The sequence below is a fragment of the Lotus japonicus genome, chromosome 2, assembly GCF_012489685.1.
Source record: "Lotus japonicus ecotype B-129 chromosome 2, LjGifu_v1.2".
Lineage (NCBI taxonomy): Eukaryota > Viridiplantae > Streptophyta > Magnoliopsida > Fabales > Fabaceae > Lotus > Lotus japonicus.
Window position 1 is genome coordinate 50,333,841 of NC_080042.1, and position 15,951 is coordinate 50,349,791.

General features: G+C 35.8%; 1 protein-coding gene and 1 long non-coding RNA gene across 2 annotated transcripts; both read left to right on the top strand.

The window, feature by feature from the left end:
* The first annotated feature begins 10,547 nt into the window (after window positions 1-10,547).
* On the top strand, window positions 10,548-11,285 carry LOC130735439 (uncharacterized). Its single transcript, XR_009018452.1, has 3 exons — window positions 10,548-10,627; window positions 10,704-10,838; window positions 10,992-11,285. It is a non-coding gene; the product is annotated as an uncharacterized LOC130735439 (long non-coding RNA).
* Window positions 11,286-11,719: 434 nt separating this feature from the next.
* LOC130736568 (uncharacterized) lies at window positions 11,720-12,804 on the top strand. The gene is made up of 3 exons (XM_057588382.1): window positions 11,720-11,885; window positions 11,996-12,097; window positions 12,488-12,804. Exons 1-3 carry the CDS (start codon window positions 11,720-11,722, stop codon window positions 12,802-12,804), a joined length of 585 nt encoding a protein of 194 aa, XP_057444365.1.
* The last annotated feature ends 3,147 nt before the right edge of the window (window positions 12,805-15,951 follow it).

Genomic DNA, 15,951 nt, shown 5'->3' on the forward strand with positions numbered 1-15,951 from the left:
GAATAATACTCTTATTATCCCTTCTTTATGATTGAAGAAAGATTTAGGCGCAGTTTATTGTTATTGAAATTTCTCATCTGCATTGTAGGATTTCCTTTAGATTGATCTGAAGGTGTGAAAAACGACTAGAAGGGGGGGGGTTGAATAGAGTTTTGAATATAAAACTTTCCCCTTAAGATTTAAAGTAAATCTTTTCGGTTTCTCTGAGATAGAAGGTGCAGCGGATAAAGATAGAGAGAAGAGAGAAGCACACAAGTATTTTATCCTGGTTCACTTGATAAATCCCTCAAGCTAATCCAGTCCACCCGTTAAGGTGATTTCTTCCTTCTTAGAATGAAGGCAATCCACTAATCAGATAATTGTTACAACTGCACTTGAAATGTAAGACCCAAGTTTTAAGCTTAGAATAAGTGGAAGAGAATTCCATTTACGATTAGGTTTGACGTATCGTGAAGGGAAAACCTGAACAAGAGTTTATCGAATGGAATAAATTTATGAAGGAGAAAGTTCAGGAAAAGTCAAAGGATTGTATCGAAGTCGATTTAAGTTATAGCACGACTAATATTCGTTTTAAAACCTAGGACAAGAACCTTAGGAAATCAAACTGTGTTCCACCCTTGGAACACTGTAGGAATTTAGTCCAAAAATCTTCAGAGAAATGTTAGAACTTCTCTTTTTCCATATATCACAATCGTTTCGAGGCGAAACTCTAGAATCTACGAACGTCCGATTCCAATCATCGGAAGTTTGCCGAAACCAAAACCCTGGTATTTCAAAACCCTAGAATCAACCGACAATGAAGACTTTTTCTATTCAGAGCTTCAAATGAAGATTCTACACGCGTACACCCATTTCTCTCGATGATTTCAATCTTTCTTCAGAAGGAAGTTTTCTATTCCGACATCCGATGCAAAAAGCAACTTATCGGGTAAAATAGTTTTACACCGACTTTGCATTAGTTACCAAAAATACAAGGAAACCTTTTCTTAGTTTTGGATTTATGTCGCCAAAACCTATCTTAGAATTCATGGAGAATGAAGCCGGAAAAATCAGATTCGCGAAACTTTCATTTTCCCGCGTTTTGCCAACCTCAATATATAGCATTAAAAACAAGCCTCGAAAACCAAAAATCATACCGATATTTCTTTGAAGAATTAGAAGATTCAGCGGGGAGAATATCGTGTCTAGAATACCTTGGAATCAGTAGGAAGAATCGGAAATCACTCTCATATTTTTATCTTAACTCTATGAGCTAAATCCTCCGATATCTAAACAAATCTGTACCGGTTTACAAAATATCTTCTCAAAAATATCTTCACAAAATATCTTCTCAAAATATCTTTGATAAATATCTATCCATCCTTATCCAATCTTTACAAAATATCTTCCATTTCATTCCCTATATATATATGTTGAAGCTTGAAACAAAAACCTCACAAAACACAAAAACTCACCCATTTTCTCTCTTGAAGCCGCGAGTTTGCTAGGAGGAGGAGGAGAAGAGATTTTGTTAATTTCTTGCTGGATCGTCGATTAAACAGTTGCTACTTCAAGGTTTCGAGGTATAGTCGCTTTTCCTTACCTCTGATCGTCTTTTTCCATAGCTTTTCTCTATGTCCTTCTGTGCTCATAGTTTTGAGGTTTTTGCAAAACTATCTTGAATACTTCATTTTTGATTCTAAACATCTTCCTTACGTGCCCAAGAGCACTTCTGTCGGATTAGTTTTTCCGTTATGTCGCCGGAACTCCGCCGGAATCAATTTCTGCTTAAAATACCCATTTTTAAGCAAAGTCTCAACCTTTGGGCTGAAAACTATCGCCTTAGCTTAGTGCTAGTAGGATTAGTTGTCATAATCGTCGTTAGTATCAACCCCATCTAATTTGTTTTTCGAAACTCTGATTTTGAAATTCTGAGCTGAAAATAATGACCAAAATACCGCTGCGACAGTTTTCGATTCGATATTTTTTCTGAGAGTTTCCTTGGCCTAGATATCGCCTAAGAATACCTAGGAATCGATTTAGATCGAAGAAAAAGTTCGGAAACCCTATTTTACATAGTGGCCGAAACCTATTGCTTAGAGTACCGTGTCCAAAAATAATTTTTGGGTCTCTATGACCTGAGCCATTGCGTAGCTCTTCCGATTGTCGAAATTTTGGCGCTGGTTTCGTGTCATTCCGAGTTCTGTAGCTCGAGTTATGCTCGTTTTAGCGAACGAGGTTATGTCGTCTATTCATGCTTAAAAATTGTACTCTGAAGCTTCTTAAGCTTTGTCTAACGCTAGTTAGTGTTATATTGACCGAATTGACTTGTTTTGATTGACCTTCGCTTCGTTTGCTCAAAGATTCGTTTGGAGGAACACTTAGAGCAGGAAAAGAGGATTGTGAAGGAGCCTTGCTTGAACACACTGGACGAGTTCGAGGTTAGGGCAACTTACTTGCTAGCTAATGCTTTGTAGGCGTCGATAAATTCGACTTGAATTATTGTTTATGCATATGAATTGTCTGGATTGAAAATGTTTTCTGAAGGCTTCGGCCGACATGGGAGATTAGGATTTATCGCATTGATATGTTGATAATTGACTCGCATGCTTAATTGTTAAATGGTTAACTATAGGCTATGTGATTATTTGTTCACATGATATTTGGATTATATTGATTATATTGTGTCTTTCTATTACGCACTTGAATTGCTGACTATATTGAATATACCGTGCAATTGTGAGAATGAGTGAGGAACGTCAAGATAGTGGATAACGGGTAGTTATGCCAGACTCCTGACGAGTTTTTGGATAAAGTTTGATGGGACGGACCGAGGTTCGTACCCTATTATTGTTTTATGGATCGAGACCTTCTCAAAGGAAAATTGAGTTTGAAAATGATATTGGAAAAACCCCATTTGAATTCACGTAAGAACTTGGGTTGTTCTGTCTAAGGCAAGAAGGGCTTTTAATGAGGCATTGTGCCCGGCCAGCTTACTTGGGAACTTCTCGGGCCATTTCTTGGGTGATGATGGACCTTTTGTTTTGAGACCTTCTCCAGTGAATCATTGGAATTATGGGATCTTTGAAACTAATAGGATTAGAGACGAAACTTAAACAATTTCATAATGAACCTCCATAATGTATTAAACAACCTCAAAACCCTTAATATAATGATAAAAGACTCAGACGGAAGTTTCGGGCTTGAACATTGAGTTTTGAAAATGAGAAGTGTCGTCGGATCCAGGTTTCTGGGGAAACCATTGTGCGCTGGCACTTTGCTCGATGAGCAAGTTTTATTGGTTGGCCAATCCAAGGGATAAGCCGGGGAACTAGTCGGTTCTGAGTATGTTGATACTCTTTTGCTCGTTGAGCTGTTTGTTTGGCCATTGAGATGGTGAGCCATGGTAAGTTGAAAGGTCACTGAGTGCGAGATGCATTCTTTTGCTCGTGGAGCAGTTTGGTTGGCCATCGAGACGGTGAGCCAAAGTGACTAGGAAAGTTACCAAGTGTGATTAGCACTTCTTTGTTTACCTTAGGGTATTGTAGAGACAATGTACTCTAGCTAGATACGCGTGCCTTGGTGAGGACGATTCGTTGTTTGGCTAACCATATTGCATTCATGCATACATTTCTTGGAAAGTGTGCTGCTTTCCGAAGGACGATCTCAGATCGGACTTCATTGGAGCGAGATGCTTCACAGGAGTGTGCAGCTTCATAGGAGCGAGATGCTTCACAGGAGTGTGCTACTTCACAGGAGTGTGCTACTTCACAGGAGTGTGCAGCTTCATAGGAGCGAGATGCTTCACAGGAGTGTGCTGCTTCACAGGAGCGTGCAGCTTCATAGGAGCGAGATGCTTCACAGGAGTGTGCTGCTTCACAGGAGCGAGATGCTTCATAAAAACGAGATGCTTTAGCGGAGCGAGATGCTTCGGGTCATCGTGAGGGTGACATTTTATCCGGATCATATTTTGAGCATGACATAGCATTTGCATACCATGCATTTAACTATATTCGTTGATATATTGCTTATCGAGTTTTCGAGATATAACTTATTGAACTGTTGAGATATTGAATATTGAATTTAGAAATCTGATAACATGTTATGTATATACCTTAGGGTAGACGATACAGAACTTATATGGATATATACAACCTATATATATATACCCCTTTATTCATCACATGTTGCTTGTATTATCTATTATATTCCGTGAGTTGACCCTAGCGCCTTGGCTTTGTGTGTATGGTTGTGTTTGGGCGGTCGGCCTGCTGCCAGACGTCCAACCGCTGATTCAAGATGGTTCGTCGTTCGGGGAGGATCCTGAGCACAATGACTGCTACTGAGCCTTCGACGTGGACCCGGACTTCATGCATGATCGGATGAGGGTCGATGTTAGGAGTGTATTATATGGGGGGATTGTTTTCACAACTCTGATTGTCATTTCCCATTTGGGGCTGACTTATCTTCTTGAAAACTGTATTCATAAAACTCATGGCTCTGACCAAGGGATGAACTTATTCGCCTGCGGGCACTATCTCCAATCACTTTATGTTTATTATCTTTGGGTTGAGTCTTCATTATGTTAAGTCTTATATTTGAAAAGAAAACGAAAAAAAAATATTTACGCATTTTCCGCACTATTGATTTAAAGTCACTAAAGTGGCACCACCGAAATCGGGGTGTTACATGAAACCTAAGGGTGACTAACAATACACTGACTTAGCTCACACTAAGATTCACTCTCTTAGTCTTCTCTAGGATCCGATCAACCTTGATCTCCTAAAGGAATCACCACTAAGATTCACTCTCTTAGTCTTCTTAAGGATACTGACCTACCCGGTCCCTTAAGGAAAATCAAACAACTGTTTGAGGTTGGTGTTTACAAAGGTTTGCTTCTAAATAAGCTGAGTGTAAACCAAATAAGAACAGATGAAGAAAGTAGAGGCTTGAATCTTTTCTTGTATTGCAGCTCTTGGTTTCTCTCTCTTAGCTTTCTTCTTTTCTTCAGCCTTTTATAGTCCAAGGTGCAAAGGATATTTCTGTTGAGAGAATATGACCGTTGGAGGGCATTTCTGGAACTTCCAGAACCTGCTGTGGCTGAACCTTGGTAGGTAGGCTTGTCAGAATAGTACACTGCTCTTGTACTTCTTGATAGAGACATTTGCCTTTAACCAATGACATCTGATCAGTGTTATGCTTCGTGTTGGAACTTGTGAAGCTTGGTGATCAGAGTCAGAGGGATGCTTGGATCCTCTAACCTTCGTAACTTCTGCTTCTGGACCTTCAGAGCTTCTGGACCTTCAGAGCCTCTGGTCCCTCAGAGCTTCTGGTCTTCAGATCTTCTGATCCTCAGATCTTCTGATCCTCTGATCTTCTGATCCTCAGATCCTCTGATCCTCTGATCCTCTGATCTTCAGATCCTCTGATCCTCAGATCCTCTTATCTTCAGATCTTCTGATCTTCAGATCCTCTGATCTTCAGATCTTCAGATCCTCTGATCCTCAGATCCTCTGATCTTCAGATCTTCTGATCTTCAGAACTTCTGACGAATATATCTTCTGGTGTCAGAATCAGAACCTGTTTGTCAAAACACTCAAGACAAACATTAGAGTATCATAGTTGTTCATCCACAAATAAATACTTGTTATCATCAAAACATAGAGTTGTACCACATGACCAAATCTTGATCTTACAATCTCCCCCTTTTTGATGATGACAAAACCATGTATTTTGATGAACAACTCTAAACAAATAAACTGAATACACTCAGAGTATAAGGTATCAGAGTTAAAACTTATCCTGATGTGTATAGTTTATCTTGCTCCTTCTGAATCCAAGACTCGTGCTTGATTCTGAGCTAAGCTCCCCCTGAATCTAATACTTAATATCAACGTTAGTAATATCTAGATTCTGAGCTAAATAATATAGGAGTTGTCAAGATACTATAAGTTCTCCCCCTTTTTGTCATAAGCAAAAAGAATGAAGGGGAAAAAAAAATAGTAAGAGCATAAGACGAAATACTCCCCCTCAGAAGGAATACCAAGGGATACTTGGCTGCTGATTAGTATATCTTCTTATGAGAGCAGAAGTGTCAAAGTCCAGAGGTTCTGGTGACATCTCCATTCGGGAAAAATTTCCATCTTCAGATGCTTCAGAATGAGAAGCTATGAACCTACTCTTCTTCTGATGACGCAAGTCAGAAGTTGTAGTAGCATCTTCTGATGTTGTTGCTTCTGGTTTGACAAGTTTTGAGTCTTTGTTTCTATCTGAAACAGTCATGCTCATCTCTACAAGCTTTTTCAGCTAGCTTTGACTTGACCAAATCTTACTCTACTGATGCCTCCAAGATTAACTTCACCTTCAGGTTCAAGTTTTGGATCTTGGGACATATGCCTTTCTCCCGTCATGTGTTGCCTGCATCCACTGTCCAGGTTCCATGGTTGGAGTTTCGATGGACCTATTGAAGATATCTGCAACATATATAATCTTATCCCTAGGTACCCACTTTCTGGGTCCTTTCTTGTTAGTTAGCCCAGAAGTTCTGACAACTTTGGGTCATTCAACAGGATAATATAAAGGAATTTGAGCATGATATTTTGACATTGAGAAAGTTCCTTTCTTAAGAGATGATGGAGCAACTTCAGAAGGTTTAGAATGACCAATGTCATATATTCCATTTCTGCTTACGCCATAGATCATTGAAGCCATTAAGCTTCTGTCTACGCTTTTAGCCAGGAATCTTTGAAAAGACTTTTCATACTTAGACTCATTTCTACAATCAGAGGCATCACAAGCAACAATTTCTTCTAACTTAGCAATCTGGTTCTTAAGCACAGAGTTAGAATTTACCAAAGCATGATTATCATTTTTCAAATCCGAAATAATTTTCTCATGTTCAGAAGGAGTCTTAGTAGCAGCAGATAAGTCCTTTTTCAACTTTTTATGCTTAGACAATAAAGAGTTATACTTATCCATGATATCAGACAAAGCATGTTTCAGTTCAGAGGTTGAGAAAGAAGCGAATACCTCATTTTCATCGTATGAGTTAGGATCTCCTTCTGATTCTGAGTCAGAGTCAACAGCTCCCTTTGACTCTGCTTCTTTGTCTTTGACAATAGCCATGAGTCCTTGGACTTCACCATCAGAGTCAACATCCTCTGACTCTGATTCATCAAATGTCACCATCAGACTTTTCTTTGGTTTGAAATGCTTCTTTGACTTTTTGTCCTTTGATGAGCCTTTGTATTTGCTCTGCCTGTGCTTCCAGATGCAGTTGAGCTTTCTGGATATCAGAGTCAGCTCATTTTCATCAGAATATTCTGATGCTTCTTTAGATTCTTCTGCTCCAGCTTGGAGAGCTTTTGACTTCTCAGATTTAGCCTTCTCAGAGCGCTTCAGCTCATGACATTTCAGTATGCTGGTGAGTTCTTCTAAACTCATATGCTCAACATCTCTTGTGAGCTCTATTGAAGTCACCAAGGGCATCCAGCTTTCAGGAAGACATCTGATGACCCTTATGACATGATCTTTAGTTGTGTAGCTCTTGTTGAGAGGTCGTATTCCAGCTACGAGCAACTGAAATCTGGAAAACATATCCTCAATGGATTCGTTAGGTTCCATGATGAAGGATTCATATTTCTGGATCAAGGACAGCGCCTTTGATTCTTTCACCTTCTTGTTTCCTTCATGTGTCATCTTTAAGGAATCAAGGATACACTTAGCGGAATCACGATCAGTAATTTTCTCATATTCTTCATATGAAATGGCACTTTGCAGAATAGATCTTGATCTGTGATGATCTCTGAACTCCTTCTTTTGATCTTCACTCATCTTCTTCCTTGGGATCTTTACACCATGTTCATCGACAGGAGGGGTGTAGCCATCAACAACAAAGTCCCAGAGATCAGGATCAAAGCCAAGAAAGAAGCTTTTGATTCTGTCTTTCCAGAAATCAAATCTCTGACCATCAAAGATAGGTGGTCTTGCACTGTATTGATATTTGCTTGTAGTAGTGGTGGAATTCATGAGTTTTTCACACTGGCCCGGATCTACTGAACACTGTTAAGTGTGGTAATCAGAACTTGCGCTCTGATACCAATTGAAGGTGTGAAAAACGACTAGAAGGGGGGGGGGTTGAATAGAGTTTTGAATATAAAACTTTCCCCTTAAGATTTAAAGTAAATCTTTTCGGTTTCTCTGAGATAGAAGGTGCAGCGGATAAAGATAGAGAGAAGAGAGAAGCACACAAGTATTTTATCCTGGTTCACTTGATAAATCCCTCAAGCTAATCCAGTCCACCCGTTAAGGTGATTTCTTCCTTCTTAGAATGAAGGCAATCCACTAATCAGATAATTGTTACAACTGCACTTGAAACCTACAAGTGACTAACAATACACTGACTTAGCTCACACTAAGATTCACTCTCTTAGTCTTCTCTAGGATCCGATCAACCTTGATCTCCTAAAGGAATCACCACTAAGATTCACTCTCTTAGTCTTCTTAAGGATACTGACCTACCCGGTCCCTTAAGGAAAATCAAACAACTGTTTGAGGTTGGTGTTTACAAAGGTTTGCTTCTAAATAAGCTGAGTGTAAACCAAATAAGAACAGATGAAGAAAGTAGAGGCTTGAATCTTTTCTTGTATTGCAGCTCTTGGTTTCTCTCTCTTAGCTTTCTTCTTTTCTTCAGCCTGTTATAGTCCAAGGTGCAAAGGATATTTCTGTTGAGAGAATATGACCGTTGGAGGGCATTTCTGGAACTTCCAGAACCTGCTGTGGCTGAACCTTGGTAGGTAGGCTTATCAGAATAGTACACTGCTCTTGTACTTCTTGATAGAGACATTTGCCTTTAACCAATGACATCTGATCAGAGTTATGCTTCGTGTTGGAACTTGTAAAGCTTGGTGATCAGAGTCAGAGGGATGCTTGGATCCTCTAACCTTCGTAACTTCTGCTTCTGGACCTTCAGAGCTTCTGGACCTTCAGAGCCTCTGGTCCCTCAGAGCTTCTGGTCTTCAGATCTTCTGATCCTCAGATCTTCTAATCTTCTGATCCTCTGATCCTCAGATCCTCTGATCCTCTGATCCTCTGATCTTCAGATCCTCTGATCCTCAGATCCTCTTATCTTCAGATCTTCTGATCTTCAGATCCTCTGATCTTCAGATCTTCTGATCTTCAGATCCTCTGATCCTCAGATCCTCTGATCTTCAGATCTTCTGATCTTCAGAACTTCTGACGAATATATCTTCTGGTGTCAGAATCAGAACCTGTTTGTCAAAACACTCAAGACAAACATTAGAGTATCATAGTTGTTCATCCACAAATAAATACTTGTTATCATCAAAACATAGAGTTGTACCACATGACCAAATCTTGATCTTACATGATCATCTACAAGAAGTTAGCTGTTAATTTTCTTCTCTTCTGCATTCATATTTTGTTATTGAAATCCTTCATATGTATTGCAGTATTTTTTTTGGATTGATCATGTGCAGGAAGTAAGTTGTTCAATTTATTACACTAATCTTGATTTTCTGTGACTTTGAATGCAGAGACTGCGGGAAGCAGTTCTATTTGGGTAAGTGACAACTTAATTTAGATGACATTGTTCTTTTTAAATGTGTTGCCCTTCAAATTCAATTTCTACACTAATCTTGATTTTCTGTGACTTTCCAGATATATATGTTTCACTTAATAGTTTGTTATATATACCTTGGAAATTTTTCAATTAGTAATTGATATTCAAATATTCAAATACTTTTTAAAAAGAAAAAAAAAATTATTTGAGATAGTAGTTATTTTCTCCTTCATTCCAATCCTTTATGATGTCTTTATTTTTTGACTTTTTTTCACGTGTTAAATTAACCAGACCCCCAATCTGAACACTTCTCTCTCCCCAACGTAAGCTGCACTCAGACATTAAACACAACTCTATTCCCATCATCCCTTTCCCCTAACCAACTCCATCACGCGTGATGCTTCTCCCTAAATATGGCGATTTTTTATCCTGTGGATGTTTACTCGAGGTGGCCATTTATTATTATTCCAGCTGCCCCTCAACCTTACCCGAGGTGAGTTTTCGGAACTCTAAATCCCTAATTGATTTCATTGAACCCTAATTCGAATTTGGGGGTGCTACCATCCTCTCTCTAATTCCCCTATTTAAGGACCATCTATGTTGTTGAATCTATCATCCTCTGCCTCTTATTTCCTCATATATGTTTTGCGTTATTTCTCCATGGCTATGAAGGTTGATGATGTTTTAGCTGTGAACCCTTCAAAGGACTCTGAATTCGTTAATTTTGTTTTTAGTTGGAATTATTGGTTATTGATTTTTATTTATTTAGCAACCTTTTACTTCAGATATTTTTGGGATTCTTACTAGATCCAGTGGCGAGCAATAATTTGAAAATGATGGAGAACTACAAAAGCAAATTACAATCGAGCTTTATCAGTAGGGGTGAGGAGGCATTCATACTTTTTTAAACTTATTGATTTTTTACTCATTATGCATTACGTATTAAATTTATATACTGTTTTAACATGTTTTGTGCATATCAGGGAGACCTAGCATTCAAAATGTGTATGGAGCTACAAAGATCCTGTTTAATCCTGATGTTGAGGAGGCAGCTCCACTTCGTGAAAGGTGATTTATTGTTGAAAGTGTTGGTTCTCATTTGTTGTCCAGTATAACTACTGAAATTGTCATATTTTCCTTGCAGGATTTTTTTGAACTGAATGACCCTGCATCCCAGGTCTTGAGTTAGCTACAAGACTCTTGCAAAGTTCCCGTTGCCGAAGATTTCTTGAACCTTACCGAAGGGAAGACAATTGAGCAGATAAAAGATTTATCAGAGGTATTTTTTTGTACATTAAAGTTAATTGTATTATTTTTATTAATTCTGAATATGCTGACATTATTTTTCCTAAACTGTTTCTATTTAATTGTTTCATGTCTCTCTATACACAACAAAATAACTGTATCATTATCATGTCTCTTTATATTGTAGAAAAAGAGTGTTGGTGATGACTCTGCTGGAGCTTCCCAAGATTCTGAAACTGGTAAAGAGGCTGAATTGAATATCTCTGTTGAATGCCAGATTTCCCCTCACTCCCAGCGTCCATCACCCCCTGATGCTGAAGTTGTTGGAAACTCAGTTGCTGGCAAGAAACCTCTGAATCTCTGATAGTTGTGGAAAATGAGAAGATCTGAAGATTGTTTTTTTGTTGTGCTGGCTGTTAGTTATTTGTCAGTGTTGTGTTTTCCAGTTTTCAGTTTCATTTCAATCTTCCTATTATTAGTTTGTTTTGTGATGGCAAATTATTTTATTTAGGTCCCTGTTTTGTTGTCTTATCGTATGATCGAAAATGAATTGAATTGAACAAGTTATTTTGTTGTCATATTTTGAGTCTCAAATTCCATTTTACTCTGTTTACATTATAATTTATTGTTACTCCCGACTTAATTGTGTTTTAATTTTCCAATTTCTAATTATATGATAATGAATGAATTTGGTTTTTGGAAAAAAACTTAAATCATAACCTTTATACTTCCACAAAATACGCATGTTTAACTAAAAATAATAGAAGAATGGACTTATTGAAATTTAATCTCTATACCTTATGAACGCCTCTTTTTTCTTATTATGAGTTATGTTCCATGTATATGGTATTCATCCTCTGTATATGTTCCACTTTGGATTTTATCAATCTAATAAAGATAAAAACAAAACCTCTCATGTATGTCCCTTTACATTTTTTCGTTTTTATCCTTGGAAAATTTAATAATAATTCGAGAGGAAAGGTTTCTCCCTCTAATGGAAATGCAGATGAAGCAAGGTCATCTAATGTGGCTTTATGTGAACTTGGAGCATTAACCAGTGATTCTGATGATGCCGAATCAGGTTATCTAACATACATCAATTTTATTTTAAGAGAAAGTTGTTTAAAATGAATTCTTTTGATATTGTTATTTTTATATACATCTAGCATACTGTTTTAATTAATATGATAGCTCATGGGGATTCAAATGAGGATTATGTGGATTATACACAAGAAGTGATTCCTGAAATTCCAACAAACATTCTTGCTTTGCTTCAAATAGCTGAAAATATAGGTATCATCCTAATCTTTTTTCATAAACCTAAATTATATAGATGTTATTAACCATATTCCATCCAGCTCTATTCAAGTGGGCGATGGCACGGTTAAGCCAATCGATGAGGATGATTCTATTATAGAAATTCCCTCTGATTTGTTGGAAAGGGAGTCTGATAATCATTTACTTGAATTAGTCAATTTTGCATATCCCAATGTTGTTGATATTTGGAAAACCATGCATATTTTGAACAAAGAGCCCTCCTTGCTCCCACACTTGAAAGTGTTGAAGAGGTTAATAACTTCATGATGTCAATGATCCCTGGGGAGGAAACAGAATATTTGAGTTACGACACTCCATGCAGGTCAGATGAAGACTCTGAAATAGATGCATAATGGTTCACTTCAGAATTCCTAAATGATGTTAAGTGCTCTGGTATTCCCAAACACATAATTGTTTTGAAAGCTGGTGTTCCTATCATGCTGATTCAGAACATTGATCAGTCTGCTGGAATGTGTAATGGAACTAGATTGATAGTGACTGCTTTGACACCTTATATCATTGTTGCAACAACTCTTTTCGGTTCTAAAACAGGTAAACCGGTTTATATTCCTAGACTTAGCTTAACTCCTTTTGACACTGACCTTCCTTTCAAATTCTCAAGGAGACAGTTCCCTATTACTGTTTGTTTTGCTATGACTATAAATAAGAGCCAATGCCAATAGTTATCGCATGTTGGATTATACCTTCCTAGGCCGGTGTTCACGCACGGCTAGCTATATGTAGCTTTGTCGAGAGTAAAATCTAGAAAATGGTTGAAGATACTTATAGTCGATGACAAAGGAGTAGTATCTAATTGCACTCGGAATGTCGTTTATGAAGAAGTATTCCAGAACATATGAATGGTTAGATTATCTATCTTTGATTTCATACTTCTTTGTATCATGCACATTGTAAGTAGCCGTGATGTATATTTGAATGTCTTATTTAAACTATTTTCCAAGTTTTTGCAGATTCAATAAACTAAGAATGAGGATGGGTCAACGAGCAACAAGTGGAATGCATAAGGATCCTATTTTTCTTTTTAGTGCTTCTATAAATTTATGTAACCTTTCCCCTTTGCTGGATTAAATTGTGTTTTCATTGTTGTGCAAACGAATCAAATTTAATTTCAATTGTTATCTATGGTTTTATGGCAGTTAATCGATTCAATTTCATGTAAAAAAATTAACGTAAAAAATTTAGAAAAATCTTTCGCCGTGTAGCGCACGGGTAAAAACACTAGTCTATTTATATATATATTGAAGCAGTATGAGATGGACATTACAGTTGACCATTAAATTTTTGGTTAATTTTTATCGAGATGCCTAATGAATTAAAAAATCAAACAATATGGTTTCGGTTTCCTATATTAAACAACAACCAGAATTTAAATAGTCATAAAAAATTGCTCTCATTCTCTCACGCGTTTTCAATTCCCTAAACTTTTTTATGTGCAAGATTTATCGTTGGATATATATAGGAGTAACAGCCAAAATGTATTCTTACCTTCATTCAATGTACTTTTTTAAATTATTTATTTCAAAATTAATGTTCTAACCAACTGATTGTTTCTGATGAATACCCGTTTCTTCTCCCTATTCCTATTCGGTTTCTTAAATTAAACAACAATTTAAAGCCTCATAAAAAATTGCTCTTAATGAATGTAGTTAGCATTAAATAGGCATGCAAATTCCAATAGAATGTAAGTTTCTATTTGATTTTTATAGGGAAATATCAGCAGTCTTTTATTTATGAACAAACTTATAGCTTCTGTTAAACAACTTAATTTTCTCCTTAATTTTTTAAAGAGTAAAATACACTTACCCCCCTCAAGGTTTGCTAGAAAAACACTCCACCCCATTCTTATTCAAAATATACACTCCACCCCACTCATTTTATCAAGTTAACCTCATTCAAAAAGATGCTAACGGAATATTCCATTCAAATCAAAATTATTTAATGTAAACTTATTTTTCCTTTTTTTTTCTGGTTATTTTTTTTTTCAGAAAAAAACGTCACTTTCTAATATTTGACCAAACAAATATTCTCAATGCTTACATACTGTTGGAGCTGGTATATTAAGTAACCATTTTATAAAATAATTCAAGAATAAATATGTATGAAATAGTTTTAAATTAAAACTTATGGTAAAAGTACGTTAAACTTCCACTCCATAAAAGAATATAAAGTTATATTATTATTTTAATTAATTAATTAATTTGGATAATATGATCGCGTTGGTTATAACATGTTAAATGTTAAAGTATATATTACTTTTAATAATTGAAAATGAGGGATGTTATTGATATATGATAAGAGAATTTTATTAAATAATATCCATACATTACTCAATGAATTCATAAGCAACATTTTTTTATAAATCTAGGAAAAAGAAATTTAATTAGTATTTATTTGGTGAAATTTTAATTAGTATGAAATTAATTTCGAAATATTTTTATATAATTCACTATTTATAAAAATCTTTATAAACTGGGTATTACTAGTAATTGTGATGTTATATTCTTTTTTGTTGAAACTAACGTTTTTTTTTAAATGGAACTGACGTTAAACGATTTTTATTTGAAAGTGAGGTTTTTTTTTGAAAAAAGTAAAATAAAAAATAACCAGAAAAAAAAAGAAATGGAAAAATAAGTTTACATTAAATAGTTTTGATTTGAATGGAATATTCCGTTAGCATCTTTTGGATGGAGTTAACATGATAAAATGAGTGGAGTGGAGTGTATATTTTGAATAAGAATGGGGTGGAGTGTTTTTCTAGCAAACCTTGAGGGGGGTAAGTGTATTTTACTCTTTTTTAAATGTTCAACCAGGTCTAAACGTTTTTTTTTTCTTTACATAACCTTATTCCATATTTTCTTCCCTGTCGCAAGTAGTCCCTTTTATTGATTTTTTTTTTCACATTGGAAATATAATTTGTACCTGCTAGAAATGATTCATGGACCTTCCTCTACCCATTTTATATGTCCCCCAACTCCTACCATTTGAGCTATCTTACAGAGTTTATTGATTGTTTAAAATATATTACTGGCATTAATAAAAATTTAAGAATAAATTAAATAATTTAATGAATATATATATGCAATTATAACTAATGTTAAGAAAAAATATGTTACACAAGAAAAAAATCTTATAAATATCTAAATTAATATGATTAGATTAAAATTAGTTCTTAAAAAATATAAAACAAGAACTAATATTTACAAAAATTACTTTAGTGTTTATATTTATTATTTTTAATAATTTAAGAGTAAATATATATAAAAGTATGGAAATTTGATATTCGTTGTGGTTTTGTTTTATTTGTTTTATTTTTTTGATAGGCAAATGTTAGTTGTTAGAAATGTTAGTAAATTAATCTCTCCTCCAGATTCGGACTGAGACCTTTCACCCTTTATCCCACCAAACCCTTATGTCCCTAGCACTTACCACTTGAGCTATCATTCGGTGACGGTTTTGTTTTATTGAATCGGCAAATAATGATTTTGGTATATCAATTTTGTTTTGAATCTTTGTATTGGTACATGCCTAAATAATAAGAGCAAACTCCACCATGCACCGGTAAGAACATTTTACATGAAAACACTTTCATGTTAAAACTAATTTCGGGTTAATTATATATATGTATTTGTTTCAACTTTGTAAGTCCCCAACTTAATAGTTCTAAATATATGTATTTATATGTCATCATGAAGAGAAAAAGTTTGATGCACATTTTTTACACTGTTAACCAATCAGATTTCGTGATTGTGAGAAAGATGAATTTTCTATTTAATTAAACTGACTAAGATGACAAATATTTGAAATCCGAT